At 36.2% G+C, this 17,738-nt stretch overlaps 1 protein-coding gene across 1 annotated transcript in view; it reads left to right on the forward strand.

The window, feature by feature from the left end:
* Positions 1–17,738, forward strand: part of EIF3H (eukaryotic translation initiation factor 3 subunit H) — a 95,638-nt gene that overhangs the window by 23,670 nt on the left and 54,230 nt on the right. Inside the window, exon 2 of the mRNA XM_020883378.2 lies at positions 8,162–8,318. Within this exon, the coding sequence (XP_020739037.1) occupies positions 8,162–8,318 (157 nt within the window). The remainder of the gene's footprint in view (positions 1–8,161; positions 8,319–17,738) is intronic.

A 17,738-nucleotide genomic window follows, 5' to 3' on the forward strand; every position in this document is an offset into this window, starting at 1 on the left:
TTGTAAATAGATTGTATTATGGGCACCACAATTATACAATTATTCATGCCCCTTTGCTCTCAGTATCTTCCCACTCACCTTGGCCCCAAGGCAACCACTTATCAGCTGTGGTTTTACCTTTTCTAGAGTTCCATATAAAGGAAGTCATATAGTATTGGGTTGGCCAAAAGTTCATTTGAGTTTTTCTGTAAGATGTTAATGAACTTTGGGCCAACCCAGTAGTAATGTTTTGTTGACTTCTTAACACTCATGTAATGTTTTTTGAGGTCACCTGTTGTTGTATTGATCCTTTGTTCCTTTTTATTGCTGAGTAGTATTCCACAGAATGGATATGCTAACTGTAGTTGTTTATCCATCTATGTTTAGTAGACCTTTGGGTTGCCTCCAGGTTTTGGCTATTATGAATAGTACTGCTGGAACATTCGTGAGCATATCTTTGTGTGAATATGTTTTGTTCTTCTTGGGTGAATTCTGAGCAGTCAGAATTTGGGTCATGTAGTAAGTTTATATTTAATGTTCAGTTCAGTCGCTCAGTCGTGTCTGACTCTCTGTGACCCCATGAACCGCAGCACGCCAGGCCTCCCTGTCCATCACCAACTCCTGGAGTTTGCTTAACTCATGTCCATCGAGTTGGTGATGCCATCCAACCATCTTATCCTCTGTCATCCCCTTCTCCTCCTGCCCTCAATCTTTCCCAGCATCAGGGTCTTTTCAAATGAGTCAGCTCTTCATATCGGGTGGCCAAAGTATTGGAGTTTCAGCTTAGATACTGCAGTTACTGTTTTCTCTTTTTCCACCAACAATTTTCAGGGAGCTCTAGCTTTTTGGAAAGATCTCAGTTTCCACTTTTCTGAGTCAGACAAGGCCAACACCCCATTTGCTGACTCAGGACTGAGACTGGGCTGCAACCTAGCTCCTTGCTCTTGGGGATTGTGGCTAAGTGTGATGTACCTATAGATATTGCTCTGTTAACTCAGAGAGTTAATGTTCTGGTTTGTAAGTTCTTCTAGCTTGGCTCGCTAGTTAAGCATTTCAGAAGCACAGTTTATTTAACATTTCTGCTTGCACACAGGATAGAGAAGGTTGAGGTACTTCATAGGCCTGAAAGTTCCAGAGACAGTTCTTAAATTACTTCTTAACTCTGAACTTCATTCAAACTGCCACTTTCATTAGAGGAATCTTGGGTGGTAACTTCATAGACATATGTTTACCAAGTAAAATAACCTTGACACTGCTATTAGAAATATTGCTGATTATAAAAGTCATGGCAAACCTTTTCTGAAAGGATTTTATTAATATATTGTTTCATAATTCATCAACAAAAACGATGTGAAATTGTTAGTCTTGACTTATGCAGTAGTATCTGTCTGCCAGCAGATTGGGTTTCTTATTGACGTATCAATGCTTTTAGCAGAAGCCTGGGAGTGTATTCCTGCCGCCCTGCTGTTCATCCATCTTTAGGCCCTTTTGTGCTCTTAAAATACAACTTGTATATTTTATGAGAAGCAAATATTAGTATTCTTTGAAACTAGTATTTAAAATCATAATTGGCGCATACTCTCTTCACTCAGGTCTTCACAGGACTGAGTGCTTGTTCAGCCCTCGGCCGAGGTGTCGTCTGAGAGAGGCCTTTACCAGATCACCCCAGCTTAACAGCACATTTCTCTGTTTTTTTCATAGTGCTTTAAACAATCTGTAAGCATGTTAACTTTCATTTTAAAATAGTGGTTCTTAAAGTGTGAACCCCCAGCACTCTCTGAGGTTTAAATTATTTTTGTAATAATAAGTAAACATTTTTCATCTTTTTTACTCTTATTCTTTCATGAATGTCTAATGGAGGTTTTCAGATGCTCCATTATGTGTTGTATAAAACATTGAATGCAGAAGCAGATATGAGAATTCAGTTGTCTTTTATTAAAGTAGACATTAATAGGATTTACAAAACTATGAACAGTGTCATTCTTCAATCCTGATTAAAATTTCTTTTTGAAAAGGTAAATGTTTTATAGAAGTGTGAAAAATGTCATAATTTAAGTTAGTGTGGGATGCATTTTTTTAAGTGAATAAAGTATTTTGAACATTTTTTGGTTTGAATTTCAGTATGAAATATCAATGTAAAAGTTCTTTGAGGTCCACAATAATTTTTGAGTGTTAAAAGGGCCCTTTGACCAAAAAATTCGAGAACTGGTGTTCTTAAAAAGTCCCATGAAAGTAAAGACCTTATGTATTTGATTTGGTTTCATATTCATAGGGCCTGGCAGAAGTATAACTGGCCTGTGGAAATCACTGAAGTATCTGGGTGAACCGATTATGAGTGAATGAAAGAAAGTGACAATTGTAGAATTCTGGTGATTCTCTGCAGGGCTTTCAAGTTTTTCTATAGTAACCAGTTTTTGTAGACATATTTGATAGAAAATTACCCCAGTTCATCAGAAAGCATAATCTTTATTTTGGCCAGGTTTAATTGTTCCCTGATACGGAACTGAAAGTTTTTGATGTGATTTTGATTAGAGATTCTGTTAAATGTTCCTTTCTAGGAAAGATGGAAGATTTTACTGATCATGCTTGTTATTAACTAACTCAAAGTTTAAGTTGATTGACTTCTAGTATAATTTATTTGTATATTTTAGATTGTTATTTATATTTTCTTATAAAATACTTTCTGTATTTTATAATTAAATAATAATAATAAATAATAAAAATAAATAAATAATAAAATATATTTTCTGTCATGGAAGTTCAATTCTTTGTTGCTTTTAGTCTCTGGACAAAGTTAGGTTTTCATTTTTTTTTAATGCCAGACATTTAAAGAAATAGTATTTTGTTCATTGTAGATTACAGATAGTCTGTTTTGCTTTTTCAGATTGCCCACACTGAATAATAAATGACAGTAAGGAAAAAAAAAATTTATTCCTCCCAGATATTTTCAGCGGATAGGACATCTGTTTACTGTCCTGCAAGTTGGGATTCTTTGTTAAGGTTTGCCCATCCTGAGAAGATGGAGACTTCAGAAAGCTAGGAGATGGTTCTGGAGACTGCTGACTTATTCCAAGAACAATACTGGTTGTGTAGGTCACATCAGGGAAGTTATTTAACAAGCATTTAAACCCAGAATATGACAGTGTTAGGGAGGTGTAGAAGAATTTGGTAATTTCAGATTCTGCTGGTCAGCTTGTTTCTGTCCCTTAGGGCGTGATTTATAGAAGACTCTTCGTTTACCCACTGATATATAGGATAAAGTAACCTGGCCGGCACAGGTTCATAAGTAGTCGTAAATTAGAGGGTCAAGATACAAAGAATAAGTCTTAACTCCGATAGGGCACTTGAATGCTTCTCAGTTGGACTGCTCACTTTACCTTTCCTCTTATTTCTTTACTGTGGAGATCCTCCCAGTTAGGGCTTAAGTTGCCCTTCATGCTTTTGTGAATAAAAGGTTCATTCTTGGATCTGTATTTCTCAGCGTACTCAGTTTTAGCAACACAAGGAGTCTTAAACAAGGAAGGAGACTTGTGGTTTAATCACTTGAGTTAATTGCATTCACCTGAGGTGTTAGAACAGAAAGGCTGGTCCATGCTACCTTATTAAAATTACAGTGAAGTAAGATGTTAGAATCACCTGGAGAATCTGAAAGTGAAAAGAGAAACCACCCCCCCCCCAAAAAAAAGAAGAAATCCCACATCCCCCCAAACCCTAAAATACAGGATAGGAACCCCTGCCCAGTTTAATTACCTCTGATTTTCAAAGATTGGGTTTCAGGCATCTGTATTTTTAAAATACTGATGAGTGTAATATGATATGTTGCCAGAGTAAAGACCTCTCTTCTTTTATTAAAAAAAACTCCCCTGGTCATTTTGATAAGCTAGGAACAAATGATATAGAGCTCCTGAGCATGTGGGATCGTTTGTGACACTTAGAAACAAAATATAATAGAGGAGTGTGCTTTTGTTTGGAGAGCTAGCATGCTCCCCATGTGTCTTGTTTTTAAGAGTAAGAATAGGGAGCATGACGTCAACAAGCAGGGCTAATTACAGGTCAGTCAGCACCGTTTTATGGACAGAAGCACACGAGTGGTTAGAGGGAGAGAAAATGAAGGGCCAGTAAGCAGGACTAGAACAGGACTTGTGTGGTAGAACATTCCCATCTTGTGGCTTAGTGAGGACAGTGCTGCTAAAGATAAAGAGCTGAACCTCTTCATCTGTTATGTAAGAATTTACCCAACTAGTGGCAGTTGTTCATGCTATTAGACTTCACGTGATTAGGGCACAAAACATGTCACCACCAGCACCGTTCCCTCAGTCTTTTTGCTGCCTGTCCCTGTAAACCCTTCTCTGAACTTTTTTTACTCCATGTAGTAACCCTGTTTCTACAACTTTGTTATGGAGACTTCTTCTGGAGCTGTTGCCACCACATTCTGTTTCAGCCTTGTTACAAAAAACCTATTTGGAACCACAAGTTATTCAGTTATTGTGAAGTAACCTTCCGACACCTTGGTGTGGGAAGTCAGATCTCACCTCCCTGCTGTAATAAATCTATGTCAGATTATCTGTTTCCTTCTCTGTAAAATGGGAAAATAATATTACTGACTTTATAGAGTGATTGTGAGGATTTAATGAGTAACTGCATTTGAGGCACTTAGTGGAGTGTTTTTGACAAAAGTGATTGACTGGTATTTACCATTCATTCCTTTAGCAAATACATTTTGAGTATCTAGACCATGAGCAGTACATGGACTCTGTCTTACTCATAAAACCCAATAATCTATGGAATGTTTTTCTAGATACAGTAAGTTCTTGATTATTTGTATAGAATAGCAGAAGCCTATGTGTCAGTGGGTTGCTTCTGCTCAGGAATTTCCTTCTGACATCTGAATGTCCTCTGAAGTTTGTAATGCAATTCCACTACATTTTTTTTTGAACTAAAGAATTGAGATGTTAGTGTGTATACAGGAAATAGGAAGGCTATAAAATGTCAAAATGAAGAATGAGTTTGCTTAGTTTTGTTAAAAGTTTTTTGTTTTCTGAATGCTTTATTATATCTGATTTTATTAAATTGGCAAGATCATAAATACTAGAGTTGGAAATTATTTCAGTGATCACCAAGCTTTTCCTGAGGCTTTCTGTTTTGGTCAGCCAGAAATGCTAGAGAGAATTCATCCTTAAATTGGATACCCTCTTCCCTGAAACCATCACCTGTGGTCCTTACTTGGCTTTTCAAGGTAAGACACATCCTTTACTGCCTCACTGTTTGGACAGTGCTCTTTGTGGTTGTCCCTAGCCTGTAGAGAGATTTTAATTCATTGAACTTGTTCTCATCACAGGGTTTTAAAACGTTCTCTCTTATAATTGGTCCTTTAGGGGGCACACTTACGCATGTTGCTTGTCTTTAGCCAGTGACGTTAAACCACTGTGCTTTCTCCATCACTCAGTTGGATACTGTTACTGGTAACTTTTCTCTTGGTCAATTGTAGAGAACTGGCTGTAGCAGGTCAGTGATGCAGTAAAGAGTGAGGTGATAATTTCTCTTATTTGGAGGACTGTACTTCTGTGGATACTGTATAAGTCGCATTGATTCTTGGGGCAGGCGTATCAGGCTACCATGCTGTTCAGTTAGGTTGCTCCCAACTCCTTCACAGTTTGCTTTGTTTAAAGTAAGACAGTGTTTCAGTGTAAGCTATTTTTGAACTATGCTAATTCGTTTTTAAAGATAATAATTGTTCTTTCTCACTTCTGTTTTCTTTATAAAGGGAAATAAGGTTATTTTGGTCTGGCTTTTTGTGAAACTATGCTGGGCCCTAGTCATCAATACTCCGTTTCCCGCATGTAGGAATCAGCTGTTAGGAATCAGTTGGGGCAGAGATATACACTAAGCCCACATATCTTCTAGCATCTCTCATGTACTTTGATATCAGCTGTGGTCCATTATCCAGGTTCAGTATCCCGGAAACTAGGTAACCTGGGCAAGCTGATAGGTGTGTTTGTAATAATTATTTATCAGTTTTGTTTATCCCTTCTTAGGCACCGATGTTTCTTTTATTTTTTAATTGTGAAAATGATCGTTGTTGGCAGAGTTAAGTTGAATGGGAATTAAACAGTTCTGCTTTTTTTTATTGATAAAGTCGGTAATATTGATCATTGAGCATTATTTCAGGGCAGATCCTGTGTGAAATATTTACTGTACATTTTTCTCATTTTTAATAGTCTTTAAGTAATGCTGTGAAATGGTTCCATTTTGCAAGTCAGAAATCTAGGACTTGGGAAGATTAAATAGTTTTCCGAAGGTCACAGCTAACAAATGCTAGAGCTGGAAACCATTCATCCTCTTCCTGCATGACCCCTGAAGCCTGTCTTTGTGCCTTTCAAGAAGTAGAGAGGTCTTTTATACAGAAATGTGTAAGGCTTATGCACATTCTCACTTCACAGTGTTGAAGGTCTGCCAGTCTAGTTGGTGTCCTTCTGCATTAAACTCTTCCCTGCTGACTGCTTGCTGTACTTAGAAGGTCTGGATCTTAAACTGGTGTAGTCTTTCTGAGTCCATTCATCACGGAGTCTTTGCTTCATGTCTGTTCCTAACTCATGGTTTTAATAATTAAGCTGCTGATATGAGAATCATCTTCTTGTTAAAATGTGCCCATAAGCTTTGGAGTTTAAATCTTGTTTCTGCCATTTCCTGGACGTGTGATCTTCAGCCAGTTACTCAACTTTTCTCTGTTTCAGCTTTCTTATTTGTAAAATGAGTATAATATAATGCTTTTTCCTAAGGTAGTTATGAGGATTACATGATTTATAATATAGGTATAATAATTAGAATACTGCCTGGCACATGATATTCAATAATTGTAACCTGTATTATTAACTGGTTACTGATGATTTATTTCTATCAATAATATACTTGTTTTAAATTAGACACTAATCAGTAAAACTCTAATTCCCATTTTGTTCTTAGACTTATTTTTCCCTCTGATAGCTTTCCATTGTATTTTAGACTGTATTGCCCTTTAGTCTTCAGGCCATGTCCTTGTACTGAATAATACAGTCTACTGCTGTTAATAATGCTATGTGCCAAGCACTGTTCAAAGCCCATTAATATATTAACAGTCTCATGTTGTAGGAATTATTATTAATCGTGACTGTTACTGTGAACTTTTAAATTAATTGCCTATTCAGTTATGCAGTGTACCTCTTCATTTTAATGGAAATAGTAAAGGAGAGAGTAAATAGAAGAGCTGGCTATTCCATTAGAGATTATTTGGTATATCCTTATTGTTGAGAAAAATTAGGTAGTGCTGTGACTGGGCTGTCTTTATGTCCTCTGTTACCAAGCAAGTTCTTGGATACATGTTCCTGTTGTTGCTTCCTCTGATTAATGAGATGCTCTGTCCAGGACCCGTCTTGAGGTGTTGAGAGTTTGTCAGAGGGTTCTGTTTTTAGATGTTCAGATAATTGATATCTTTATCTCTGTGCCTTACTGATATTTTTATCTTTTGTGGCAGGATGTTGCTATTAACAAAGGTTAACGGGGTCACTTTCTCTGTAATAGTCTCAGCTAGAAGTGGTAATGTTAGATTCAAGTGAAGGAATTTTTCGGATGCCAGAACTTTAAACATCTTTGACCTAAAGGTTATGAGTGTTCTACGTGGACAGTTTTTAGAATATCATTTTATTTATTTTTAGTTTACTCTTGGCTGTGCTGGGTCTTTGTTGCTGCGTGGACTTTTCTCTAGCTGTGGTGAGTGGGGGTTACTCTCTAGTTGTGGTATGGGAGCTTCTCATCGCAGTGGCTTTTGTTGCAGAGTACAGGCTTTAGGGCACGCAGGCTTCAGTAGTTGTGGATCTCCAGCTTAGTTGCTCCATGGCATGTGGGATCTTTCTGGATCAGGGATCGAACGCGGGTCTCCTACATTGGCAGGCAGATTCTTTACCACTGAACCAGCAGGGAAGCTCACATGGACATTTTGGACACATCTTCAAATTCCAAGAGTTTCAGGTGTACGTTTAGACTATGTAAGATTTTTTTTTCAGGTAAGGGTAAAGGAAATGGTTTGTAAAAAATTAGGTCAGTTCTGTCAGAACTGTGGGTTCATCAGTATAGTTTTGTTTTTTCTTTGAAATAAAGGAAGTGTAAACTGTAAGAGTGATATTTAAGCTTCTGTTTTTTCTTTTAGGTGGTATTAAAGATTATCAAACATTACCAGGAAGAAGGACAAGGAACTGAGGTGGTTCAAGGAGTGCTTTTGGGCCTTGTTGTAGAAGATCGACTTGAGATTACCAACTGCTTTCCTTTCCCTCAGCACACTGAAGATGATGCTGACTTTGATGAAGGTAAGGGTACTCACACAAATGGCTGTTGGTCCAGTGTTCACCGTAACCGTTGATAATTGTTACCGGGAGCTCATCAGAGTAACCTAGTTCTCAGTCTCTTGAAAAATATTCTACAGATTCTCTGAAATGAAGTTAGGTTATCAAAAACTTGATTGGTTTGGCCTTTAATTGTTCGGGATTTGTGATTCTGATAATTTGGATAGGAGCTGTGCTGATGTTAACTTTCTCATTGTGAAAGCAGCTTACCAATTACAGTGTGAAGGACAGAAATTGTCGCTATGTCCCACGCCCATTTCCTTCTGTAGTTTTTTGACTTACTGTTTAAGAAGAGATGAGTTGTCTACTTCAGAAAGAACATACTCCGTAAGCATTTCAGAATCTTTGTGCTGCAGGTGTAATTGCTTTGTTAGCAAAGGCCAATAGTAGTTAAAAAGATCCTACCAAAGGCCAAGGTCAGCATCCTAAAGGATTTTTAAAAAGATCTAGTTGAAAATTAGGTTGTCCGAATTCTCACATTCTGTCCGCACTTATTTGTTGTCTTGTTGATGATGGCCATTCCGACAGGTGTGAGTCAGTCTCTCACTGTGGTTTTGATTTACATTTTCTTAATATTAGTGATGTTGAGCACCTCTTCATATGCTTGTTGGCTGCTTTTATGTCTTCTTTAGAAGGTGAAATGTCTTTTCAAGTCCTTTGCTAATTTCTTAGGGTTTTGTTGAAGGAGTTCTTTATATATTCTGCATATTTACTCCTTTTTGTATATATAGTTTACAGGTATTATCTTTCTTTCACACTTTTGGTGTTTCTTTTGTTGCACAGAAGCTTTAATATAATTCAGCTTGTCTATTTTTGCTTTTGTTTGCTACACTTATGGTGTAATCTCCAAGAAATCATTGCCAAGACCAGTATTATGAAGGTTCTAGTATTACGAAGGTTCTTCTGTATATTTTCTTCTAGGATTTATATGCTAGTGCTGTACTCTCTTGATTATTGTTGCTTTGTAATATGTTTTGGAATCAAGAAGTGTGAGGTCTCCAACTTTGTTTTTCTTTCTCAACATTATTTTGGCTATTTAGGGTCCTTTGAGTTTCCATACAAATTTTAGATAGTTTTTTTCCTATTCTTGCGAGAAAAAAAAAAGAAATGCCATTGGTATTTTGATAGGGATTGTATTGAATCTGTAGATCATGTCGGGTATTATGGACAGTGTAACAGTATTAAATGTTCCAGTTCATGAATACGAGATGGATGTCTTTTCCTTTTGTTTTGTCTTTCAACAGTGTTTTGTAATTTCCAGCTTCCAGCTGTTTTGCTGCATTGGTTAAGTTTGTTCCTAAGTATATTATTCTTTTTTGATGCTATTGTAAATGTGATTGTTTTTTAAGTTCCTTTCATTCATTTTATTGATCACTTTTAACTTTGATAAAATGTCATCTCATTTGACTTCATGTCCTCATAGTACCTTGAACGTATAGTAACACAAAGTATATTCTTACAGAGGTTGATGCCTTGATATTGCAGTTTGGTCTACACATCTTATTTTAATTGAAGTAGTACTTTTAGAAACTAACCAAGGCTGTTTTATTCTAGGCCCTTAAGTATTTGAATTTTTTAAAAACTTTTTTAAGTGTTTAAATTTTTTATCTTAAGCCAGCCAGAATCTCCTTGTTTCATTTGAATAGCTGTAATATTCCTATTAAATGTGTGTAAAACACAAGATTATGGTTGGAATTTCTCTTCAGTCTATTCTGGCAGTATTTAGATATCTCTATTCCCATATTCACCACCCTGTCTGGAGATGCACAATTATAATTCAGTAACAACTATTTTAGATCTGGAAGACCATGGCTTGCTATCATACTTTCTTTGATTTATAAGTGAGCCTAAGAGTTCATTTGAAGTGACTTACTCAGTTTCCCTGTTAGTGGCACAGTTGGGAGCAGGATCCATTCCTGAATAGTTCACATTGTCTCATGGTTTCCTCCAGTAGCTAATTTTGTTTTATAAAATCCTCAGTTTGTTTGTTAATGAGTTCCTTTCGGCTGCACTGGGTCTTCGTTGCTGTGCCCGAGCTTCCTCTAGTTAGACAGCGTGGGGGCCTCCAGTTGCACTGCGCAGGCTGCCCATTGTGGCGGCTTCTCCTGCTGCAGAGGATGGGTTCTGGAGCACAGGCCCAGCGGTTGTGACCCCCCCGGCATGTGGAATCTTACCTGACCGGGGATCTAACCTGTGTTCCCTGCACTGGCAGGCGAGTTCTTAACCGCTGGACCGCTAGGGAAGTCCTAAAATTCTTAATTTGAAATATGAGCAAGAAATAATGTTTAGTGCAATTACGGCAGATGAACCAAGCAAAGATCTTGATCATTGGATGCTAACTTCTCTTATGGACTTGGGATAATTGGCCTGTGTGCCTTTTCATTAACATAATAAGAAGCTCATTTAAAAATAACACTGAAGTAACAGCAGACTTCAGTTTAGCATTAAATAATAAAAATATTACTGGGCATTGTTTGCTGTGTATTAAATGTGCGTTTTCTATAATCATTTACTCTGCATAGTTGAAGGTTTTATCCATTCCATTTTCCAGATGAGGAAAGCTAATTTGGAAACTATGAGGACTTGCCATTTTTCTTATATATGTGAAAAATCTAAGACAGTTCCCAGTATTTCTTCTTGAGTTTTAGATTCTCTCACTTAATCTGTTTATTTATCTTAATGGACATTAGTATGCAGTCACCATTATATTTTTATCAAACTTGATAAAAGCTACTTTCCTCCATTATAATTCTGCATGTTTATTATTTTAAATAATGCTAAAGGTCTATTGTTTTGCTTACTGCTTTTCTGTTGTTTTATGCTTGCTAAAACTAATATTTGTTCCGGGAAGGATCTTTTGCTCTGCCTTTCACCCTAAGGAAGTAAAACACACCAAACATTTAATGATTTTAGTGATTATGTATTTTGAATCATGTTGTGTTTTTTTTTGGTTTGTTATTGTGCCCAGTATAAACTAGAGATTCTGTGATCTGTGGGCCTGCTTTTGCATATGAATTGTTTTTTTGAACTTTTTATTTTGTATTAGACTATAGCCGATTAACAATGTTGTTATAGTTTTGGGGGACAGTAAAGGGACTCAGCCATATGTATACATGTATCCATTCTCCTCCAAACTCCCCTCCCATCCGGGCTATAACGTTTGTTGGAACACTGTCATACCCATTCACTGTGTATTTTCTGTGACTGTGTTCATGCCACAGTGGCTTAGTTGAGTAGTTGTGACAGAGATCATATGGATACCTGGCATGAAATTTTTTTTTTACGGTCTGGTTCTTTAAGAAAAACTGACCTTTTCTTTTTTATATATCACTTTTTCTTATTATTTTCCCACTCATAAAGTTAGATAATTCTTTTCATCATGAATTGATGGCTTTTTGTTTCTTTCTTTTAGATGTTGCCCTTGATGCTAACTCTCAGTCTAGACTGTGTGCACAATAATGAAAATGCTGGTATTATCGGGTGTTTGTTTCACTGGTGCACCTGGAAATATCAGAATGGTAGTTTTTGCTTTAATTTTACTGCATTTTTCCTTTAAAAAAAAAGACCCCACATATTGAATTACTGATATTTGGGAGAACTGTTTGTAGATAATGGACTTCCCTGATGGCTCAATGGTAAAGAATTTGCCTGCAATGCAGGAGACACAGGAAACGCTGTTTTGATCCCCGCATAGAGACGATCCCCTGGAGGAGGAAGTAGCAACTCACTTCAGTGTTCTTGCCTCAAAAATCCCATGGACAGAGGAGGCTGGCGGGTTACAATCCGTGGGGCTGCAGAGAATCAGGCACAACTGAGTTGACTGAGCTCACAACACGCGTCTGTAGATAGTAGGAAAGGAAGGCTTTCGATTATGGTTGTAGATTTGTGACCACATATTGTGGAAAGACAGTGGTATGAGGCCAGAAAACTCAGGTGAAAGTCTCAGCTCTACAGTTAGGATCTGTGTAACTCTGAATAACTCACTTCTGAACCAGTTTTTATCTGACTGATTGATCAAGCACGTATTAATTGCTCACTTACTGAATACTCGGAACATAGCTGAAGGAGAATTTCCTTATGAGATTAACATTTTGGGTAGTGCTACAGTGGATTTATGTTCCAGTAAGGTGATGCAAAAAATAAGAAACTGTTGGCATGAAGTTTCACTTTTCTTTTTTTGCATATGTGATAACTCTCATTTGAGTGGTTTAAATCTTGATACACTTTTATGTTACAGAATTTACTTTCTAGAGAGGTAATGTGCTCATATTAGAGAATATATGATTTTTTTAAAATTAAGTAGAAAAACTCATATTAAAATTCCCATTAGGGGGCACTATTATCAAGCTTAGGAGAACTAGAGACTAATTTGTTTTCTCAGACACACAACCCGAGGCTTGCTAAAAGGGAAAAATATTTTCATCTGATAAGATTCAGATACTGTTTTATACAATCAGATTCCTTAAATATGTTATAAAGTGCAGTGAATTAAACACAGATCCAATAACTCACTGTCTTGTTTTTCAGTCAACTAAATCAATATAATATTGCAGGTAATATAAGAGGCTTACTGTATTCTGAATCAGAGCCAAATCCATAATTTTCATGTTTAGAATAGACAATTTTGAAAATTTTGCTCTTATTAAGTCAGTCACAAAGGATGATCCTTGGCCTTCAAAAAAGTTTCTTAGAGAAATGAAGCATGAAGACTATTGTGCTACTAAAATGGAGTCAGGGGAATGAGCTGATGCCTAACTGAGACTGTACTGACTGTAATTACTGAAGTAATTTCACACAGCGAAGCAGTATGCACACACACATAGCTTTTAACCTTTCTGTGTATTTTCAGGTACTTGAAAATTATTTTCTTTTTTATTACTCAAGTTTAGTATTAGAGCAAGAAAACTACTTAACACTGCCGTATGCTATCACTTTATCATTAAGCTTCCAAAAGAAAGGCAGTAGTGTAGCCTTCAACAGACTTTTTAAAGTCTATAGATTGCCAAAAATGTAATTAAAATAAAATGTAATCACAGTAATTTTTCATGGCATAGGTGTTATTTTGGTATCACTGGATTCAGAGAGAGTGGGTTTGTATAGTTATATTATTTTCCATACTTTCTACCTTGCTAAGCCGCAGTTTACATTGGAGAAAGTCTCTGCTTAATTACTTGCTTCCTGAAGTCTCACCTTCTCCTTTGCTTGCAGCCCACACGGTGAGGGCAAAATTGCTTTAAACCTAGCCAGTGGTTACTGTTTCAGCATGTGTATTGCTTTTCAGTTCAGGAAAGCACTGAGTCAGAATAGAGAAAGCTTTTCATACTTTCTCAGACCGATGGGGACATTTTGTGAAAAGACATGATTTTAGTTATTATTTTGTATTATCTTCTATCTGTATGAACAGTCAATGATCACTGTGATATGTTTGACAAATTTAGTTTTTTTTTAAAAAATCCATTTCTTTTATTGCTTTATTTTTTCTCCCAAAGAACTTTTCTTGGTAGAAATATTGAAAGTTTATGTAGTCTGTATTGGAGTGTGTTTTGAAGCTTATTGGAGAAGTAGGAGCAAGTTTGCTTTGTGATCTCAAATCGTTAAGTGGGGGAGGTATGATAAAAATGTTTCAGATATCTTAGAAAAAATTTCTTTTCAGCTTTTATCCAGTAGATTACATTGAGTGGGTGGTGAAAAAGATACAGATACGAAATTTAGTTACTGCTTTGAAAGATTTTAGGTGGGAGAGACAAGTGTGTAAAGAATTGTGAAATAGAATTGATGTAAGTTTAGAATGAGGAAAGGAAAAAATGATGGCAACACTCAGATATGAGCTACTCATTCCTTTTGGGAGATGACTTTACAGTTACGGGGGAGGTAAAGTTTGAGTTTGTAGATAATTATCAGTTACATTTTAAGTAATTTTTAAGGAAATTATGTCTTGTGAGTTTGTTTAAGTTATTCACATTTTTGGGCCCTCATATATAACACAAGCATCTCCAGAAATAAAGAACAAACTATTTAATATATATTCAATTTGGCATCTTTATAATTCAGAGCTGATTATGTCCCTTGATAGTATTTTTCAAATTCTGTTGCTGATTTTCTGTCAAGTAGTGAAGTTGTCTTTGACATCTAGGCTCTTCTGATAGATAAAAAGATGCCTGATGGTAATTGAGTGCTTTGTTTATAGAAACTCAGGACCCTTGCTTCATTTAGCTCTATTTAAAATATTTAATAGGTTTTTAAATAGAATGCTTGATAAATCTTAAATATTTAATAAACTATTTCATATATGTTTCATTTTCAATGAAATACTGTGTAGTCAGGTAACTAGGGAGAATCTGTACTCTGAATTATGCCGCAGTTCTCCAGGGTACTGATCCTTGGTGGATATTCACGGTAGTGTTTTGAAAATGTTAAATCCTTCACACTGAATGATTTATTGCTGAATATTCAGGGTAATGAACTTTAGATTATTGCCTTCTTAAATTATTTTGATCACTCATAAAGCTATGGTTTGTGATTTGAAACTAACTTAATAACCTTAACCATATTTTATATGTTTAGTTTTTTGGCTTATTAAGGTAATTAGAATATGAGAAGTAAAATCCAGATATAAAGCCTCAATCCTGATATTTGTATGCCTTTTTCATCCTTCCAGTTTGGGTGTCTCAAGATTTTGAAATACAAGAGTAGGAGCAAAGTCTGCTTCTTTTTAAAAGCTCGAAAAATATTTTTTGTGTTTACTTCATGTTTTAAAATTTAGGATTTTCCCCTCGCTTTTTAAGTGAATTGAGAAGCTTCTGTGCATGGAAGGATATAGTATTGAAAATGTGGTCAAGGTAAAAGATTTTTCTGCTTTAAGAAATTAAAGCGCTTTACACTGTACCCTCCCTTGGTCCCTGAAGCGTAAGTGCTATGGTTTGGAAAGAAGCCAAGTAAAACCTGTTCAAATTTTGTGCAGACTTAAAGTAATACTTTAAGATTTGAAAATTACAGGTGGATACAATACTTAAATAGTATTTAAAATTCCTGTTTCCCAAGTCTAAAAATGTAATCCTTAAATTACTATTCCCAGTGGTTTAAATTTTAATTAAATAAAAATAGCCTTACTTTTGAACCACAGTGACATTAGGTATAGATATTTGAATTTGTTACTAAACTTTAAGATAATAACCATTAAAAATGAACTCTTTGGGCACTAACTAAAATGTCAAAAAGTCACAGCTAGTGTGTAACAAAAGATCCTTGCTATTTCTGTTTGATTAAAAATTGTCCTAATCATGACAGTTAAAGCTAGCTTTCTATCTTACCCAGGAGAAGTGTTGCCTGGCTTCACTCCCCCAATTCAACACATTATCTTACCTGCAAGTTTTATAGATTGATAGATTAATTATAGTTAGGTTTGATGCTTTGGTGCTAATACTGCATTTTGCAAGTTGCCCTTTATATTAAGAGTGAAGTGTTCTGTTTGTTTTGTATTCTCTCTCTAGGTGAAATTTTCATAGCTCTTGAAACTTTTATCTGTTTGAGATTACTCTCCAAGACTTACCTATTATCAGTTTTAGACTGATCTGTTCATACCTTTATCCCGTTTCAACATGAGAATTATTTGCTGCCTTTTTTTTCAATCAGTAATTTTTACTCAGTATATTTTAGATGCTTTCTAATATTTCTGACAACAAAGGCAATATTTATTTTGACTTAAGTAACAATATAATGGCATGAGTTTATAATGCAACCCTGCATCCCCCCTCTTTTCACCCTCTACATATTCACCCTTTGTTTTCTCTCATATTTAACCTGCAGACATTTTAATATACAGACAACCTGTCTTTCCTCCTTGAATGGTGAGAGGATTACAGCTATTTCCATGGTCTTTGCAGAAACGCATCTGTCTTGTTTCTGTTTTGTGGAATTGGATGGGTGAGGACCTTGAGGACATAGTTTTGGGCGGCAGGCTGCGAGTCTGCAGCAGTGGTTGTAAGAGTCCAGCAGCGGGGTCCTAGTGGGGGCTTGGGACTTGGGGCACATGTCAGTGACCCCAGCAGGCAGGGAAGGCAGTAGCGGCAGTCCCCCCGCAAATAGCATTTGTCCTCGAGCTGCTGTAGCTTCCAGGTAGCTCTGTTCTCACTTTACCTTCTCCTTTTCTTTTCTTTCTTTATCCCTTTATTATTCATTCATCAAGTCATTGTTTCAGGGGGAGCTATGTGCCAGGCATTTCCAGTGGCCATTTCGTGTCTATCCCTGCTAAGGATATTTTCTGAGGTGCTCATTATTTCAAGAACCTAGCTGTTTTGAGCAGTGTTTGTGACCTGAAGCGTGGGGAGATTTGTTAGCACGTTATGTTAGTGAAATCAGAAATTATGAAATTGTGAAATTATGAAATCAGAAATTGTGAAATTATGTTAGCACATTTGTTAGTATAGTAAGTGAAGATTATGTTGCTGTTCAGGTGCAAGTCTCTGGAAAGTTTTTGTATAGTTGAAGAATGATTTAGGATTATAAATATGTGTCTGTAAATCTGCATATCTGTGGATTTGCGATTCAGGGTAATTCCATTATTTTGTAAAATAACGTGGTTCCTCAAGATTTGTAAATTATTATGTTTTTCATTTTTGTATTAAAATATTTTATGTTTATTTTGGATATCCTTGGGTGGGGTTCCCAAATCTAGGTAAAACTTCCTGTCAGTAATTTAATCTGTTAACAGATATACTCAGTTTTAAAAGTCTGTGAGCAAGACTTTTGCTAAGGCAAATTATTTCTCCTTAACTTAGAAATTTCTTCTTTCCCTCCTCATGCCACTCTTACCACCATTCCTACTTTAAAACACAGATAAAATGAAACATTGCAAAGATTCATTATTAGAAGACAGTGAAGATTTATATGAAGAGTGGTGACGTAACACCTTTATGGGTATTAGCCATTTTTCTGGTGTATGAGTGAGGAATGGGATGGTATTAGACGTACTGTGAAATGTTAAAATCACTGTAAGCATGTCTGGGTTACTTCCCTGCTCCTTTAGGAGATGTTTGACATGATTAACCGTGAGACTGATGTTTTGCTAGAATCCAGATTTGTGTTTGTTTCTTGTCTCCTCATCCTACAGGCAGCTAGATAAAAAATAAGTTGCAGCCAGTTCCACATGTGTGGAAATGGTGTGTGTACACACTTACTGTTACAGCTCTTGGTTGAGAAGAATTTTTGAATCATTTATATACAGATCTTGCAAACGTTCTGAAATTTAGATGGAGTTCTGGTGAAGTTATGGTTTATTACTGATTGTAATCCTGGGCCTCTAGTCTCAGTTTTCACATTTGCAGAGTGAATCACAAGAGGAACTTCTGTGATTGTTGTACACATGGGAAGCTGAAGCCTAGAGAG

The sequence above is a fragment of the Odocoileus virginianus genome, chromosome 15, assembly GCF_023699985.2.
Source record: "Odocoileus virginianus isolate 20LAN1187 ecotype Illinois chromosome 15, Ovbor_1.2, whole genome shotgun sequence".
Lineage (NCBI taxonomy): Eukaryota > Metazoa > Chordata > Mammalia > Artiodactyla > Cervidae > Odocoileus > Odocoileus virginianus.